Source organism: Lagenorhynchus albirostris, chromosome 2 (genome assembly GCF_949774975.1).
Source record: "Lagenorhynchus albirostris chromosome 2, mLagAlb1.1, whole genome shotgun sequence".
Classification (NCBI taxonomy): Eukaryota; Metazoa; Chordata; class Mammalia; order Artiodactyla; family Delphinidae; genus Lagenorhynchus; species Lagenorhynchus albirostris.
The window spans coordinates 18,053,968-18,071,104 of record NC_083096.1 but is presented as its reverse complement, the minus strand read 5'-3'; the positions used below and the strand labels follow the sequence as shown (position 1 = coordinate 18,071,104).

At 36.0% G+C, this 17,137-nt stretch overlaps 1 protein-coding gene across 1 annotated transcript in view; it reads left to right on the top strand.

Moving 5' to 3' along the window:
* The window catches only part of EPRS1 (glutamyl-prolyl-tRNA synthetase 1), a 68,671-nt gene that overhangs the window by 2,671 nt on the left and 48,863 nt on the right, over nt 1-17,137 (top strand). Inside the window, exons 2-10 of the mRNA XM_060127178.1 lie at nt 1,309-1,393; nt 4,326-4,425; nt 5,286-5,442; nt 6,732-6,871; nt 8,148-8,242; nt 11,797-11,923; nt 12,621-12,813; nt 14,630-14,801; nt 16,176-16,409. Coding sequence (XP_059983161.1) covers nt 1,309-1,393; nt 4,326-4,425; nt 5,286-5,442; nt 6,732-6,871; nt 8,148-8,242; nt 11,797-11,923; nt 12,621-12,813; nt 14,630-14,801; nt 16,176-16,409 — 1,303 coding nt within the window. The remainder of the gene's footprint in view (nt 1-1,308; nt 1,394-4,325; nt 4,426-5,285; nt 5,443-6,731; nt 6,872-8,147; nt 8,243-11,796; nt 11,924-12,620; nt 12,814-14,629; nt 14,802-16,175; nt 16,410-17,137) is intronic.

Sequence of the window (17,137 nt, the reverse complement as noted above, 5' to 3'; positions counted from 1 at the left end):
AAATTTTTCTCCGCAACGGGAGAGGCCACAACAGTGAGAGGCCCACGTACTGCAAAAAAAAAAAAAAAAAAAAAAAAAAAAAAGTTAAAATTTTTAAAATTAGTTTTATTGAGTTACAAGTTGCATATAATAAAGTTTGCCAGTTTTAAGTTGTAAATTGATTGACAGATGTGTACAGTGTGTAACCACCAAAATAATGAAATAAAATACTTCCCTCACTTCAGAAAGTTCCCTCATGCCCCTTTGCAGTCAGTTCCCTTCCCCCATCTCTGGCCCTTGATAGTCACTGATCTGCTTTCTGTCACTATTTTTTTCTGCTTTTCCTAGAACTTCATATACATTGAGTCATATGAAACTATTGTTTTGTACATAGGATAGTTCTTTGAGATTCATCTATCTTGTTGCCTGTAATAGGAATTCAGTTTCAAAATTTGCTGTATAGGATTCTTTGGTGTCGGTATTCTAAAACTTAGATTATTTACTTTAGTGGTTAAATTGGCTCTATTTGCCAGTGGGAGCCCCTCCAGGTTGACCTCTGTGTCCTTTTGGCATATCTCTTATCATTCTTTGAGTACTTCTTGCTTTCTAGCACAGTGAAATTTTCCAGGTTTATCTTGTACCTTCCCTACCACAGCCCTGTCTCCAGTGGAGCGTGGTATTTAGAAACCAGTATCTGGTTACCAGTTGTCCATCTTAGATAAATTAAGGACAACGGATTAATGAATATTTAGTAAACTTTATGATGTGTTGAGAGGCACGTATCACTGTTTTAGAATATGAGTTCTGGACTGCCATAGACCTGCGTTCAAATCCTGACTGCCACATATTAATCAAGGACTTTGGGCTAGTTATTTAACCCTTCCAAGCCTCAGTTTTCTCTTCTATAAAACAGAGATAAAGGTGCCTACCTCTTAAGGTTACTACAGAGATTAAAAATGATAATGAATGTAAGGCATTTAGCACAGTCCCCACCACATAGTAATCACTCTAATACTATCAACAATAGCTTTTATACAAGGAACTATTCTAATTTCTTCTTTTCTCCCGAGAGAGGGGAAGATTAATTTCAGTGTCCCTAACTGGACACTGAGTATATTCAAAAGCAGTTGGATTATGCCAGGGAATGGTTTCTGGTTTGTTACTTCTCCAAGACCAGAAGGCCATACTTTGCGTCTACAGACTCTAGGGAAAAATGTTTACTCCTTGCAGGTCTTAATACTGGTTTGTTGACTCATTCTCATTGCTTTATGATTCAGGTTTTAAATAGCACATTGTTTATAAAGAGAAATCTTTTCATCTCATTTTTAGGAGCTTTGTTGGCAGTAGAACATGTGAAAGACAACGTCAGCATTTCTGTTGAAGAAGGGAAAGAGAATATTCTTCATGTATCTGAGTAAGTGCTTTTATATCTGGTTTTCAGTACTGAACAGCATTTTTAAAATATTTAGGATTAAATGTTATGCTTGTTTCACTTGCTAACTGGTAAACGGTCCCTAAAAAGAAATACACTTTCTTCCTCATTCTAAAAGAACTATATCCAGAGACATATCTGTCAGCACACTATCTGATCATATATCTAACTTGTCAGAAAGAAACTAGAGATGTACAGAAGGATTTATATATATGGGTTTTTAATTCTGTTGTAATGTATTCTGGTGGAAAATTGGAAGTTTTTAAAATCAGTAATAATAGGAAATAAATTTGGTAAGTCCACAGCATAGAATATTAGGCATCTGTGAAAAAAAGGCTTATGAAGAATTTTTAATGGTGGATATGTTCATAATCTAATGTTAGTAAAAAAGCAAGACATAAATGTAAAATTACATATCTACAAAGAAAAAAATGAGAAGTATACAGCACTTTTAATATTATTTCTTTCTGAGTTTTGGAATTGTGGGGTTGTTTTTTTCTTTTTGCTTCTCTGTGTCTTCAAAATTTTCTGTAATGAGCATATACTTTATGTTCTTGATTAAGATGGATTATTTGCATCCCAGGATATAGGGAAGATTGCGTGCCCTCGGACTTATCTCTTTCTTTTGGAACCCACTGAAAAGAATTTAAAAGAACTGGGAAGGGAAACATTCTCTTGTTTAACGAAACTAAGGAATAAACACAACATGGTTTCAGGTCCTTTGAAGAATATTTTGCCAGATGGTGGGATTTGGACCACATTGAAAGAGGGTTTCAAGGGTATTCTCAAGCAGGATGCAGAATTCTGAAATGGTTTAAATGGTCTATAATAAACTGACAGAAAGACTTGTATTGGGGAAGGGCAATGTATGCAACGTATACAACGTATGTATGATTGCTCTTCATGTACAATTTTTACTTTTCCGTGGAATTATTGTTGTTTGCTTTGTTCTCTTCTGAAGCCTTTCTGATTCCTATCTTTTCTGTGTGACTTCAGGAAGTTTGCGGACATCTTCCCTTAGGATTCAGTATTTAGAAATTTCACAATAATATGCTTTAGTCTGGATCTATTTTTCATCTGTTCTTCTGGGTGCTTGATTGCTCCCTTTAATGTGGAAACTTAGAAATCCTCTTTTGGGGAATAAGAAAATATTTTCTGTGATCACTTTCCATTTACTGTTCTTTATGTGGGTGCTGGGATTTGTCCTCTTATTTTCTTAAAGTGTCACCTTCACTCTCCTTTTTTTTTTCATTTTTCCTCACTTTCTGGAGAGTTCTTCAACTTTTTTTATTCTGTTTTTCTATTGAGTTTTTGTTTTTGCTGTTACCTTTTTTGTATCTGAGCTTTCTGTTATTTATTATCTAGATATAGTATCCTGTTCTTATTTTACGATTGCACTGTGTTTTGTTTTGTTTTTTCTTTTTTGCGGTACGCGGGCCTCTCACTGTTGTGGCCTCTCCCGTTGCGAAGCATAGGCTCCAGACGTGCAGGCTCAGCGGCCATGGCTCACGGGCCTAGCCGCTCCGCGGCATTTGGGATCTTCCCGGACCGGGGCACGAACCCGTGTCCCCTACATCGGCAGGCGGACTCTCAACCACTCCGCCACTAGGGAAGCCCTGCACTATATTTTTTAATTGCTCAGAGGAAATTTATTCACTTACTTTTAAAGTTTTCTATTCCTTGATTTGTTCAGTTTACATCTGTGTGTTTGTTTTGGTTGCTATCTTTTAAGTTAAAGGCTTTCTTCAGATATTTGGTAACTTCCTATGGTTTTCTTAGATGTTGACTGGGAGAGTAAAGCTATTTACAAGTTCTGAACTCCAAGGTGAGCCTGTCAGTTCTGAGCTTTACTCTGGGGCGATGTGACTGAGCTGCTCATTTGAAGGAACTTCTGGTGTTAGCATCCTTGGTTCTTTTCTTCCTGGGTGGATCAGATTATCTATCCAGAGATGACTTTCAGTCTCCTGTTCGGAAGGTGAAGGAGAGCTGGTGCCAGAATATTTTGGGAGCCGAGGGTCGGAAGAAAGCTGAGGATCTCAGCATCCAGTATACGTGTATTCTTTTATTCTCTTTGTTACCTCTATAGCCCAACTTGCACCTGTGCCAGATTTCCCCCATTTGAGAGACCCTCTGTTTTAGTCTTTAGAGAATAAGGCTCCGGTTTTTGCCAGGATTGGGTAAGGGGAGTAGCCAAGCTCTGCAGCATAGGGTTTGGAGCTATCTGTGTTTCTGACTGATTTTTAAGTAGACTTTCAACCAAGCCTCCTTATTTTAGTCCCAATTCACTCTCACTTCCAAGGATACCTGGTTTCATTGATTCGTAAGTCTTTAGAGGATTCTAAAATTTAAATTGGCTTGGTTTTCAGCTTTGTCCACTGTCCAGTTAAGATTCAGTTTTTTAGGCCTATTAACTCCATCTGCTTTCTAGCTTCTGAAATTTTACTGCTATTGTCTCTTCTCCTTAGTCTCTTTTTCCTTATGGGATCAGTTTTGATGAGGTTTGATCTACCATGTTTACCTGCAAGTTGATAAAACCAGCTTCTTTATGATGGTATATCCTTGGCTTCTTTGCCTTGATTTATTTTAAATCACTTTATTCTCGATATCCCAATTTTCCTGTTTTCACCACTGAATAGACATGTAGAAACCAATAGTTTTAGAAAGATAAAACATCATATAGATAGTCTACTCTGAAGTGAATTATTGGATTTAGCTGAACATCTCAAAACAAATTAGAATTTGATAGAACAGAGTAAAGAACAAATTAGATCTATGTTTTTTTACTATACTAGAAAATACATGGCATATATTTGTATCTTTTATAAGATTTCTATTTTTACATTTTTCATAAGTCTCATGACTACTGATTTGCTAGAGCCACAGTAATATTTTATCTCATACTTATATATTCTAGAAATGTGGTATTCACGGATATAAATTCCATACTTCGCTACTTGGCTAGAATTGCAACTACAGCTGGGCTGTATGGCTCTAACCTGTTGGAACATACTGAGGTAAGGAATGAACGTTTCCTTGGGTGTGTTTTATTTTGTTTTGTTTTAGGCTTTGGCTTTTTTGCGAACTTCATTTTATTGTTGGCTTATGGACTATTACTCTATTTAAGGATATTAACAGAGTGTTAATCAGAGACCAAGTTAAGGAATTCTCATCTGTTTTTATTTTCAGAAAAAAAGTCTTAGCTCCTAAGTTTGCACTTTCAAACCCATACCAGCTGTTGGGTCATTTAGTGCTGTCTTCCTCTTCCTGGATTCCTAGAATTTCATAGCTGGATGTGACTGCAAAGGTCATCTTATGCTCTTATGCAGCTTTCTTACCTGGCAGATGAGGCAGCAGTTCTTGAAAAGTTACAAGGGCCCAGGGTCACACACATTTTCCTTTTTAAGTATATACCTTATTAACTATAGCAGTAGTAGATTAACTTTCAATACGGCACTTTAGATGCCTTTTTTTTCCCTGTTTGTATTCAGCTCTAACTTTCCTAAATCTTAGAGAATTCAGAATACAAAGAATAGTTTCCAAGTATTTACTTTTAAATTCCGCAAGTGGATGAATCTGTTTGGCTGGGTACTGTCTGTTGCATTCGGTCAGGCTCATTATTCCTTCCTGCTTCCAGTTCTCATATTTTCCTTTTTCTTCCCTGAAGTGCCTCTTCATACCCCTGCAAAAAAAAAAAAAGAAAACAGAGAAAAATAACCATATGTGTTTAAGTGCCAGTTTAGATCCCAGGCAATTACAGTTAAATCCACGTAATGGTAAATTCTGTAATTGAGATGAGACAGGCATGGTTCTAACTGAGGTTGTTTGTTTGCTTGTTTGTTTAACTCTAAACCCTGGGATGCATTTCTTTTCACAGATTGATCACTGGTTGGAGTTCAGTGCTACAAAATTGTCTTCATGTGATTTGTTTACTTCTGCAATCAACGAACTCAGTCACTGCCTATCTCTGAGAACATACTTAGTTGGAAACTCCTTGAGCTTAGCAGATTTATGTGTTTGGGCCACCCTAAAAGGTATCAGTAATTCTTCTTGAAGAATTCCTATTTTAATTATTTAATATTTTGCTGGATAAGAGGTACATATGTTTCTACGTATATGAGCATCTATCTACCTCATGGCAGTCACTTAGGACTTTCTCACAAAGGAACGACCTCCCTGGCAATTTTATTCCTCTCCGGTTACAGGAATTCCCCATCCTCTGCTGTCCCTGGAGGTTGGCCCCATCTTGCCGCTGCAGCTCCTCTCTTGCCTTTGGAGCTGGCCTTGTTCCTCATCCCATTTATGTCAGCACCTTTCCTGTCTCAGCCATTACTTAACTCCAGTTACTGTTGTTTCTGGTTGTTCAGTATGTGTGTGGGGGGCGAGGTGAGCTGGAGTTGTTTCTCTGGGAGGTCACTTTTTCCATCTTCTATGAGTAGTCAGAATATGGGACTGATGAGAGACACAAAGGGGGCTTGAATTTTGTTAGTTTATTTAAAAAACAAAAAAACCCTGCAGCAAATATGCCAAAATGTTTTATCATTCTTTAAATCTGGGTTATGTGAGCGTTTTTAAAATTTCTTTAATATACTCTGTACCTTTTTTTTGGGCCACGCCCCGCGGCTTGCAGGATCTTAGTTCCCTGACCAGGGATACTGAACCTGCGCCCTCGGCCGTGAAAACATGGAGTCCTAACCACTGGGCAACCAGAGAACTCCCTCTCTGTACTTTTTTTTGTGGCTTAACCTTTTCTCCAAATTAAATTAAATTGTTATAATAATAACCAATGTAAAATGAAGGACTTTCCTAGCTAGAACTTTTCATCTGTAGGTTTATGACATTTTGGTCTTTTGATTTTTGAGTTAATGTTCATAAAAGGAAGATAATATCTTATGGAGGTAGCTTTGTGATGCTAAAGAATTACGTAAACTTTCCTTCAGTACCGTTTTTGATATTACAACTGAAGAAAAGAGCTACTTCTTGATCTTGATTTTTATTTTGTTCTCTAGTGGATCCACTTAAAGCTTTTCCTCAATTATGAAATGTAGCATTGGCCTTGTAGTGGGTGTGTGGCAGTGGTGAGGGCAGGATTTAGGATTCACTCTAGTGAACTGAAATGAAAAAATACTTTAAATTAATTTTTGTGAATTCTTAAAATATGTTGAAGTATTAGAAATCACTTCCATGTGTACCCAGATTTTTAAAATTGCATTATAGAAGCACAGCTTTAAGCCATCTCATTTACTTAAATTAACCACAACTGGAACTTTGCTTTTGAATTTGCAGATATGTTGAATGGTTTTAAAATTATGTTTGCTAATAGGAAATGCTGCATGGCAGGAACAGTTGGAACAGAACAAAGCTCCAGTTCATGTAAAACGCTGGTTTGGTTTTCTTGAAGCCCAGCAGGCCTTCCAGTCAGTAGGTACCAAGTGGAATGTTTCAACAACCAAAGCTAAAGTGGTAAGCCTTTAAAATTTTTTTTAATGCTCACATCTTGTCTGCCTGAGATCTTAGATCTGAAAAGAAAATTATGTTCATAGTTTGGTTGGTTTTTTTTTTCCCTGATCAATTAAAAAGGATCTTCTTGGAAGAATTTGTCATTGTTGAGTCTTGGCTTGCCTTTAACTGCTTGCCTACGTTAAGCCTTAATCTTCATAATTATATTTCTAGATGATTATGATCATCTAGTGTGCGTCCCTTAGGAAATCCAAAGTCCAAGTAACTAAAATTATTTTATAACTATACCATCTTTTCTTCCTCCCAGATTTTCTATTCTCTGGGTTTTGAACCATTGTGACCTTTGAGTCCTGGGGTTCTGTAGAGCCTTTTTGTTGATTCTGTAGGAAGATGTGACACTGAGTACAGTAGAAAAAGGCCTTCCCCCCAGTTAGCGTCGCTCTACTTTGATCTGTTTACATATTACAGAGAATATGTTTACATATTTACATATTACAAATTTTACTCCGATGCAGTACAATTTGAAAACTGTTGTCTGCTTGGGTAAAGACACCACAGTCACCTCAGTTGTTCTGAGAAAGTATTCACCACTTTCACCTCTAACTGGTCAACAAGTTCCATTATTATTTCTTGTATCTATAGATTTGTTTTCTCTCTCCACTGCTGTTGATTTTTATTGAGACCTCATTACCCCCAGTTTGTTTTAAGACCATAATCTCATCACTGAACTTCCTTTTTTTTTTTGGTCTCTTCTTTTTTCTCGTTGAGACTTTGCACTGTACTGGGTATAGTTTTAGAAAATACAGATAAGTAATTCCATACCCCTGAGGATTCCCCATTGCCAGAAACATAAAAGTCAACCTTATAAAGGCCTTCATGTTTTGGACTTAATCGACTGTCAGCGTCTTGCCTACCCACTCAACATGCATTCCTAACATTGCACTGCTCTTCCCTGACTTTGAGTCTTACCTGTGCTGTTATTCCTTTTCTTAGAATGACTGCCCTTGTATACTCTCCATCTGATACATTTGCATTTATTTTTCAAGGTGCAGCTTGGTTCTTGCCTCCTTTTAAGCATTTTCCTGATGACCCTAAATGCTGTTGGTTAACTTCAGCTGATTTTGAATCTTCAAGTGCAGGGACAGTATTCTAGCCAGTTTTTTCTCATAACCATGCTTGGTGCATAGTGGGTACTGAGTAAGTATTTGTTGAATGAATTTATTTTTTAAGCATTTAACCGTGTAACTATTTTTGTTGTTGTTGTTGTTCTGCTTTTCAGGTACCTGAGAAAAAGCAAGATGTTGGGAAATTTGTTGAGCTTCCAGGTGCTGAGATGGGAAAGGTTACTGTCAGATTTCCTCCAGAGGCTAGTGGGTAAGAAAATATAACTTATAATTGGATACATTTAGTGGAAAAGCTTTAAGACAGTTATCAAATACTTTAAAAATCAATAGGTTGATATATAGAAGGAAATAAGTAAGATTTTAATTGTGGGAGTTAAAATTCTAAACATCTTAATAGTTTTAAAATTATTGATAGTTAATTTATAAAAAGTTTGTAGTTTTTGCTTATTAAAGCAATAGGAAAAATAACATTTTAATTTTATTCCAGGCAGAATTTTAATTGTAAATAGAAAAACATCCATTAATAGAAAGGCTTAAGTTTTATTTACATTTTGAGATTTTGGGGGTATCTTTTAATAAGGGTTTGTATTTGTACCCTGAGCAATCCTTTCAGTTAGCAGAAGAAGTTATGGTAGACGTATTTTAAGTTATTTTTTTCCCCAAATAAAGTAAGTGGAGTCTTGAAAAGCCCATTCCTATTCATTTGTTTCCACTATTAGTAGGTTTCAAAACCCTTTTCACTCTTGGCAGCCATAGAAAATAATAATATATGACTAGCTTGTTAGGGAAAAGGAATGCTCTGGCTGGAGCCACCGGCATGGGTCTGCCTGGGTCCTTGCCCAGCATTCCCCAAGGCTGAGGGCAGTCTCTGCCTTTGCACATGTCAGTCTCTGTGACTCATGCTGGACGAACTTTGTAAAAGAACCCTTCCAGTGATGCTAATATAATAAAATGCCTTTTGTTAAAGCAGTTAGCCTCAGGAACTTAGCCATTGGGAAAGTATTGTGTCATATTTTACACATGAGATGGTTTTTTTCCCCCAAATTTTGTTTAATTTCAGATTTTGTATTCTATAGCCAAATTCTTACCCATCTGTGATAAATGGAGTATGTAGACAGTAGGAAGTGGCAGATAAGGAAACAATTTTATTTTAGCCGTTCTTAATATAGTTCTTCACAAGCTATTTTATAAGTGCCATTAACAGCAAGCCAGTTTTAGAATTCCACATTTTCTCTCTGCTTTTCTAAGTTTGCCGATTTAGGTGGTGAAATAAAGGACAGGTAGAAGGAGATGAAGGGGAAATAACGGTTCTGGGAAATACACAGACTGAATCATTAAATGATTGATTGATAGCTAAGTGGAGTCAGTCATAAATAATATTTATTTTACATAGTTTAATTCCCTCAGATATCCTGGGTCCCTACCACCCAATATTCTGCTCTTGTGTTCTTGGTGTGAGAGGTCATGGTTGTTCTGTTGGGTAGTGACTTTAATGGTTTGATAAAAGCTGGTTTTTTAGCCATGGCTGTTTATAGCTATGCCATTTGAACATTTGTCCCTTTTGAATCTTTTTATATTTTCTGTCACTCTCACTTCTTGGAATAGTGAGCTCCTCATATTTATTATTTACTGTATAAAATATGTTTATTTGTTGTGAGTTATGTCATTTCAGTCCAATAGTTGAATACAGTTTTGGAATTTGGAATATAAGTCAGTGTTCAGGTTTAAAAACATTCATAATTTTGATCATATCTCCTTATACTGCAAAACAAGTCTTCTATAATTGGTTTTTTAATCATTTTTTTTTCCTGTGTCTTTCATGAAGGCCAGAAGGCTTGAATTTTGCCTTTTATTCGTATTCATAGCTAACACATAGATAGCACCTGTTATGTGCAGGTACTAACCAAGCACTTTACGTGTAGTAACTTGTTTAATCCTGTCAGCCCTGTGAAGAAGGCACTGTTATTATCTCGTTTTCCAAATGGTGTCAGAAACTGATTCATACAACGTTTTAGCAACTTGCCAAATCCAAACCTACGCTGTCTGGCTCTAGAATCCATATGACTGAAAATTATGTGCCTATGTCTGTTTTGTGTGGGAAAAGCCCAATATAGCATCAGTACTAACTAATGCAGCATGGAACATATTTTTCTTTAGCTCTCCTGATGTAGTTGTCTCTTGAGCCAATTATTTTACTTATCTTGTGAATATTTTGTAGTCCTGTTAGCTTTTCTGAGGTTTAGAATTGTTAGAATTGCACACATTATTTTAGATTCAGAGATAGTATCTTTAAGTGTAATAGTTTGATTTCATCACACCTCTTAAGGGTAATTCCTGTATGTAAAGCACATTAACTGTCAATTAGTAGGTAGTCAGTGATTATTAGTCTTCTTTTTTCTCTTCTTAACATGTTATTTGGGTGTAACACTTTCAGTGAAAACTGCACAAAGTATTTCTGTTTCGTTTTCAGAACTCACAGTCCTTTGTTTTACTTTTAATAAACCTTAAATTTTAGAGTAGTTTTAGATTTATAGGAATATTGCAGGAAAAAAAAGAAACCCCAAAAGTTACCTTGTACCTGTACCCAGTTTTCCCTAATGTTAACTAACATCTTACATTACTATGGTACCTTTGTCACAATTAATGAACCAATATTGATATATAGTTATTACCTAAACTCCATACTTTTTTGGATTTCATTAGTTCTTCCCTAATGTCCTTTTTCTCTTCCAGGATCTCATCTGGGATGTTACTTATGGTGCTTTATTTTATGCAGAAAGTTTTGAATAACCCTAAATGCATTGCATTGTACTTGCCTGCATTAACCTATGCATATAAACTCCTTAAAATTGAATCATTGACCTAGAATGCTGTGTGACTATCTAAAGAAATAGACTGATTTTAGAAATGATATAAAGGCATATCATTGTACTTTTCCCTCCCGGAGCTCTTGATATCAACTGAGATCAGAGGTGTGCATGAAACCAGGTGACTGTAGAGCAGTGCAACTGTGGCTGCTGTTATTGATGAAAAGTGTATTTTCAACAATAGTGGTTTAGGATATTGCTTTTTACCCACTTCATTGATAGAGGAGGATGTTGATATGTAATAATATTAACAGTGCCTCTGATTTATTTTATTCTATGTAATGGTCAGCTGCCCATAGAACAGAATAGTGTTTTCATAGGTTGTGATCTGTGGAATATTGGTACTGGATGAGACCTTCAAGATCATTTAGTTAAAATCTTTTCATTTTGGCTTCTGAGAAAACTAAAGCCTAGAGAAGTAAAGTGCTTTCTTGTGGCTTTCTAATTCTCATGTGCTCTTTTATTTGTCACAGTCACAGTGGCATCCTCAGAGGTGCTTCTGTCTTGTTTGCAATGGATGGGCTGCCAGTTCTCAGTAGCATCTGGTCTTAGTAAAGATCCACTATTGTGTAGCGTTGCAAACAGTTTTGGAAGCAGTTTTCCTCTAACTAAATTACCTTTCATTCCTCAGTTAAAAAAAAAAAAAAAAGGAAAATAGAGATTAGCCTTAAGGTTGTAATGTTTGTAAATAACTTATTCCTTTGTGAGAGTTTACATATGAAATTGTTTCTTATGATTATTTTATAATTGTTGTAGTCTTTTTTTCTTCCTCAGGGGCAGATTTTCTATTACAGTACTTCTTGTTAGCAAATAAAATAAGACTTGGAATACCAACTAGAAGGATTTCTGTTTAGTTCTCATCTCCTCGAAAAGGTTAAGTTTAAGTATTTAGTTAAAACATGTTAATGAGTTTCTTTGTAAAATGTTTTTGTTTTAGTTACTTACACATTGGGCATGCGAAAGCTGCTCTTCTGAACCAGCACTACCAGGTTAACTTTAAAGGGAAACTGATCATGAGATTTGATGACACAAATCCTGAAAAAGAAAAGGAAGATTTTGAGAAGGTAATTGGTGTAGTGATGACCCTTTGTCAGTAAAGTTGATTAAAATTAGAGGGTGACCTGGTACCTTCATGGTATGAAAATTTAAGTTTGTTCTCATAGCTGCTTCTTTTGCTCATCTATATATTCTTTGCCTGAGACCTAAGCCAAGAATTGTTGAGCTCCCATACCAAAAAACGTCAGTTTATTTTTTTCCTCCTCAAGCTGTTGTAGAATTTACTTAAGTGTTACATTTTCCTGCAAGTATCACTTTCTTAAATGAATTGGTCACTAGAGGCAGGTTTCCTTTTTGTCATATAATTTTATGAATGAAACGAACACTAAGTAGGTATTGGAAAATGTGAAGGTTTCCTAGCCTCTTATATCATCTGTTTAGAAGCACTGTAATATATTCAAAGAGAGGGCAAATAATTGTCAGCATGACCAATAATAATCAGCTTTTCCAGAATAAATGGAAAGCACCATGAGATCAGCTTTCTCAGCTGAAAATTTGGAGGCTAGTATAATGAATATCTCTCTCTTTTGTTTGTTTGTTTTTTTTTCTTTTCTGATCTAATATCATACAGCTTCCACAGCCATTTCCAGGCTCTGTAAGACTGATGGTGTATTATTACATTTGCCCAAATGCAGTGTCAAGGATTGAAAATACACAAGAAAATGCGAAAGATAAACTGATGGTTATTTCGGATTCTTACTGCAGGTTATCTTGGAAGATGTTGCAATGTTGCATATCAAACCAGATCAATTTACTTACACCTCGGATCATTTTGAAACTATAATGAAATATGCAGAGAAGCTAATTCAGGAAGGGAAGGCTTATGTGGATGATACTCCTGCTGAGCAGATGAAAGCAGAACGTGAGCAGAGGATAGAATCCAAACATAGAAAAAACTGTAAGGCACATTTAGTGTTTTATATTTTAATCGATATTCTTCTTGTATTCTGCTTCAGTAGAAAATGATTTCTGTGAAAGATGATGGTTTGAAACATGTTTGGAAATATGTTTCATATGTTAATTCATCTCTTAGAAACCTTTTCTCTTTCTCTATCATCTCTACGTTGTTATTACTTTGTTAGCATGTGTGTGCCCTCAGCATCTCACTTGTTACCTGTAGTCTTTTGCACTGCATTCACTCCATGTAATTCCTTCTGCAGCTTTTTGTAGTTCTCTCAATTTAAATACTTAGACTTTCTAATTAGAATGTTTGATGATAATGTTAGCCATACCCACATCTTCCTGTCAGCGTGTGAGTAAATGTGAATATAATATGTAAGCTTGATGCTACCCTATGTCTGAAATATCACTTAACAAAAAAGTATATCTTTGTTATTACTTGTTCTGAGCTTCTGAATCTGGCAATTTTTATTCTGTAATTATGTTCCGGAACTTCCACACTACTATACTTAAATGTTTTTTTTTTTTTAAGTTTTTTTAATCTTATTATCCAGTCTTTTTTTAGTATACATATATATTTTTTAAATTAATTATTTTTGGCTGTGTTGGGTCTTCATTGCTGCACACGGGATTTCTCTAGTTGTGGCGAGTGGGGGCTACTCTTCATTGTGGTTCACGTGCTTCTCATTGTGGTGGTTTCTCTTGTTGCGGAGCACGGGCTCTAGGCACGCAGCTTCAGTAGTTGTGGCTCGTGAGCTCTAGAGTGCAGGCTCAGTAGCTGTGTCACATAGGCTGAGTTGCTCCGTGGCATGTGGGATCTTCCTGGACCAGGGATCAAACCCGTGTCTCCTGCATTGGCAGGCAGATTCTTAACCACTTCTCCACCAGGGAAGCCCTATACTTAAATCTTGAGTGTCACATTTGGGAAGTGTAGTAAATTCAAAGTGTTATGGAAGTCTGTCTTTTTTTTTGTTTTTTTTACCCCCTTTTAAATGTTTCTCTACATTTTCAGAGATAGTTAACAACTGGACTTTTAGACCTAACCTGATTCTTTGAGAACAGGTAAAGCGTCCATCGTATCTTCAGTAGATTCCACAGAGAATCATTGTTTAACAGTTCTTTCTTATTCATATGGAGCAGGTACCTACCTGAGATAGGTAGGACCGTAGTCAGTGGGGATATAGAGTTTTTTCCCTGGGATAAACTTGTATCACTGTTTCTATCATCTCTCATTTTTGGGGATCCAAGAGTATCCTGCTTTCTGCTGGAATGACTGAAGGTGCTTTTGGGGAGCCGAGGGGCTCAGGCTCTCAGCCAGAGATGTGTTCTTTAGATGGGCCTGTGCTGCAGTATCAATGCCTGGGCCGGGTCAAACCGGTCTGTCCCATGGGTGTGAGGTGGCAAAGGAACAGAACGCTTCTGCTTCCAACACCCAGTGTTAAATTGGAGGGGGCGACTGACCGGCCAGCTGTGCCATGATGGGAACATGGAAAACACTGGCTGAGAGAAGCCTTCAGGCCTTAGACATCATCTCTTACCCTTCATCAGTGCTACATCAGTGGAATGTATTGACTTCTAAAACAGAGAGAGAGTACGTTTCCTAAGTGTTTTGTGGAATTTCTTCATTAAAAAAACAATGCATTTACTCTTGGTATCAGATATTGGAACTATTACGTTACTTTTAAACTAGTGGAGTGTGCTTATAAAATGAGAATGTGAAAATTTCTGTCAAATTATAAGGCTGTTAAAATAATTTGAATTCAACCAGATGAGTAATACATTAGATAAACTATAGTATAACTATCATTTTATAGCTGTTGAGAAGAATCTACAAATGTGGGAAGAAATGAAAAAAGGAAGCCAGTTTGGTCAGTCCTGCTGTTTGCGAGCAAAAATTGACATGAGTAGTAACAATGGGTGCATGAGGGACCCAACGCTTTATCGCTGCAAAATTCAGCCACACCCAAGAACTGGAAATAAATACAAGTAGGTGTATTTCATTCATTATGCTCGGTAGCTTACTATGCTTTTGCTTTGATGCTTCTGTGAACATGGAGTAGGGAGTAGCTGCAGAATAGTCAAGAGATCTGGATCTTTGTTCATTCCTGGCCTTCGGTAAAGCATGTAGCCTCTCGTTACTTACCTATCAATTAATGTTATACTAGGTTATGTCTAAGATCATTTCCATCTATAAAAGTCCTTGAGTCTGCCTAAAGTTGCATTTTATGTATTGATCAGGTATGCTGTGGTGTGTTTCTTTAGATGAAGATACTTCTTTTCCTATTATAAACTTTGATTCTGCTAGACATAAGTTTATTCGTAAACATGATAGAAGGTTTAAAGAAATATGAACAAGAAAGTATCGTCTTTTTTCTAATTTTGGTTAGTTTTCTGTGTGGTTTTCAGGTTAATAGATGTTTTTTTTTAAAATCTCCCCCACCTGGCCATTAATTTATAAAGTAATCACAGAATATATTTTCTTATACTTTGAAGAAGCCTACTACATACAAATGCTGAATTGTAACTTCTGAAGAGATTGGTGAATGTAAATGATTTCCTGAGTAGCTAATATAACTTTCTTTACACTTGTGGGTACAGGTATGTGTATCTGTATCTGGACAAACACTTCATGTGTGTATATATATGTCCTTCATTTTTAACAGGACAATTGCTCCTTGTTTACTGAATAGATACTTTGAATACATTTGGAAAAGTAAATTTGGATACACATTTTCAGTATCAGATAATTGCAAAGCATAGTGCAGTAGCATCTTAATGAAGTTGTACCTTAAAAATTAGAAGGCATAATGCAGTAATATATGTGTTGTGTACATTATTTTAGACAGAAATTGTTTTTAAGACTATTCCATCTTAAATGGAATTTTAATCAACCTAATTTTCTTTTTTACTTGACAGAAAAGGAAACATTCTATTCTTGAATGCATTTACTTATGAAAGTATTAAACCTAGAGATTTACTTGAGTGTGGGGTTATTTCAGATATTGAAAAGCTAAATTCCCTTGAAATTATTATTGCTTCTTACCATGGTATACATTGGCCATTACAGGAATATGATTATAGAATTCACTGCACCAGTATCCAATTGTCTGTTAAGTTGCATATTTGCTTTTGTGTTTGAGTATTCAGTGGGTAACTGATGCATTGTCCTCAAAGTCTGATTAAAAAAAATGTTTTGATGTACTTTGAGTATTATGAGTCATAACACCTGTTGGTTTTTAAGGAATTCTTACCTTGTAAAGAATTATGTTTTAAATTAGTACTGCTGCTTATAATGCCTAATCTGAGGTGAAAAGGGTAAAATCCTTCATTGATTTTCAACATATTCACTTTTTTTCCTAGTGTTTATCCGACATATGATTTTGCCTGCCCCATAGTTGACAGCATTGAAGGTGTTACACATGCCCTGAGAACAACAGAATACCATGACAGAGATGAACAGTTTTACTGGATTATTGAAGCTTTAGGCCTAAGAAAACCATACATTTGGGAATATAGTCGGCTAAATCTCAACAACACAGTGCTATCCAAAAGAAAGCTCACATGGTTTGTCAATGAAGGACTAGTAGACGGATGGTATGTTTGCTCTTATCTAGAATTTTGAGAGGAAGTCAGGACATGGTATATCACTAATTTTTAAACTGCTTTGAGGCGTGGGGAGGATGAAAGGGAGGGGTTGAAATGGATAGGGCTATAGGGTTTCTGGTCCTTGTCTTTATTTTATCCAGGTTCTCAGGTACTGCTCTCTTTTGCTTTAATGCAGCAAACATGGAGTGCCCATGTTTGGGCACAAAGATGGAGTCTATGTTTGGGACTAGAAAAAGTTTGAAAATCTCTGTAGCACATTAATAACCTATAGTTTGAAAATCTCTGTAGCATGTTAATAACCTATATGGGATTTCCATGAGAACGATGAGTATAAAAATTAAAGTCATCTTAGAGGCATGTATCCATGTAAATGAAACCTGTTCAGTTGGGTTACCATACTTACAAGCCTAAGAATGTTGTTTTTTTTACATGAATTAACAAGAATATATTAGTTTTTATTAGTATCATGTAATAGTGACACATATTAAGTATATATTGAATAATATGTGATTTTAGACTGTTTTACTGTGGAGCTGAATTTGATAAAGGGGAAGTTTACCTTGGGCCGCATACAAAGGGTGTTATTGCAAACTTACTGAAGTTTGCAGATCTCTGCAGAATATTAATAACCAACATGTATATTTTTTACAACCCAAAAGGCTTTATAAAGTGTATTTGTACATGAATGAGAGGCTAACCATCTCTTATCTGTGTCT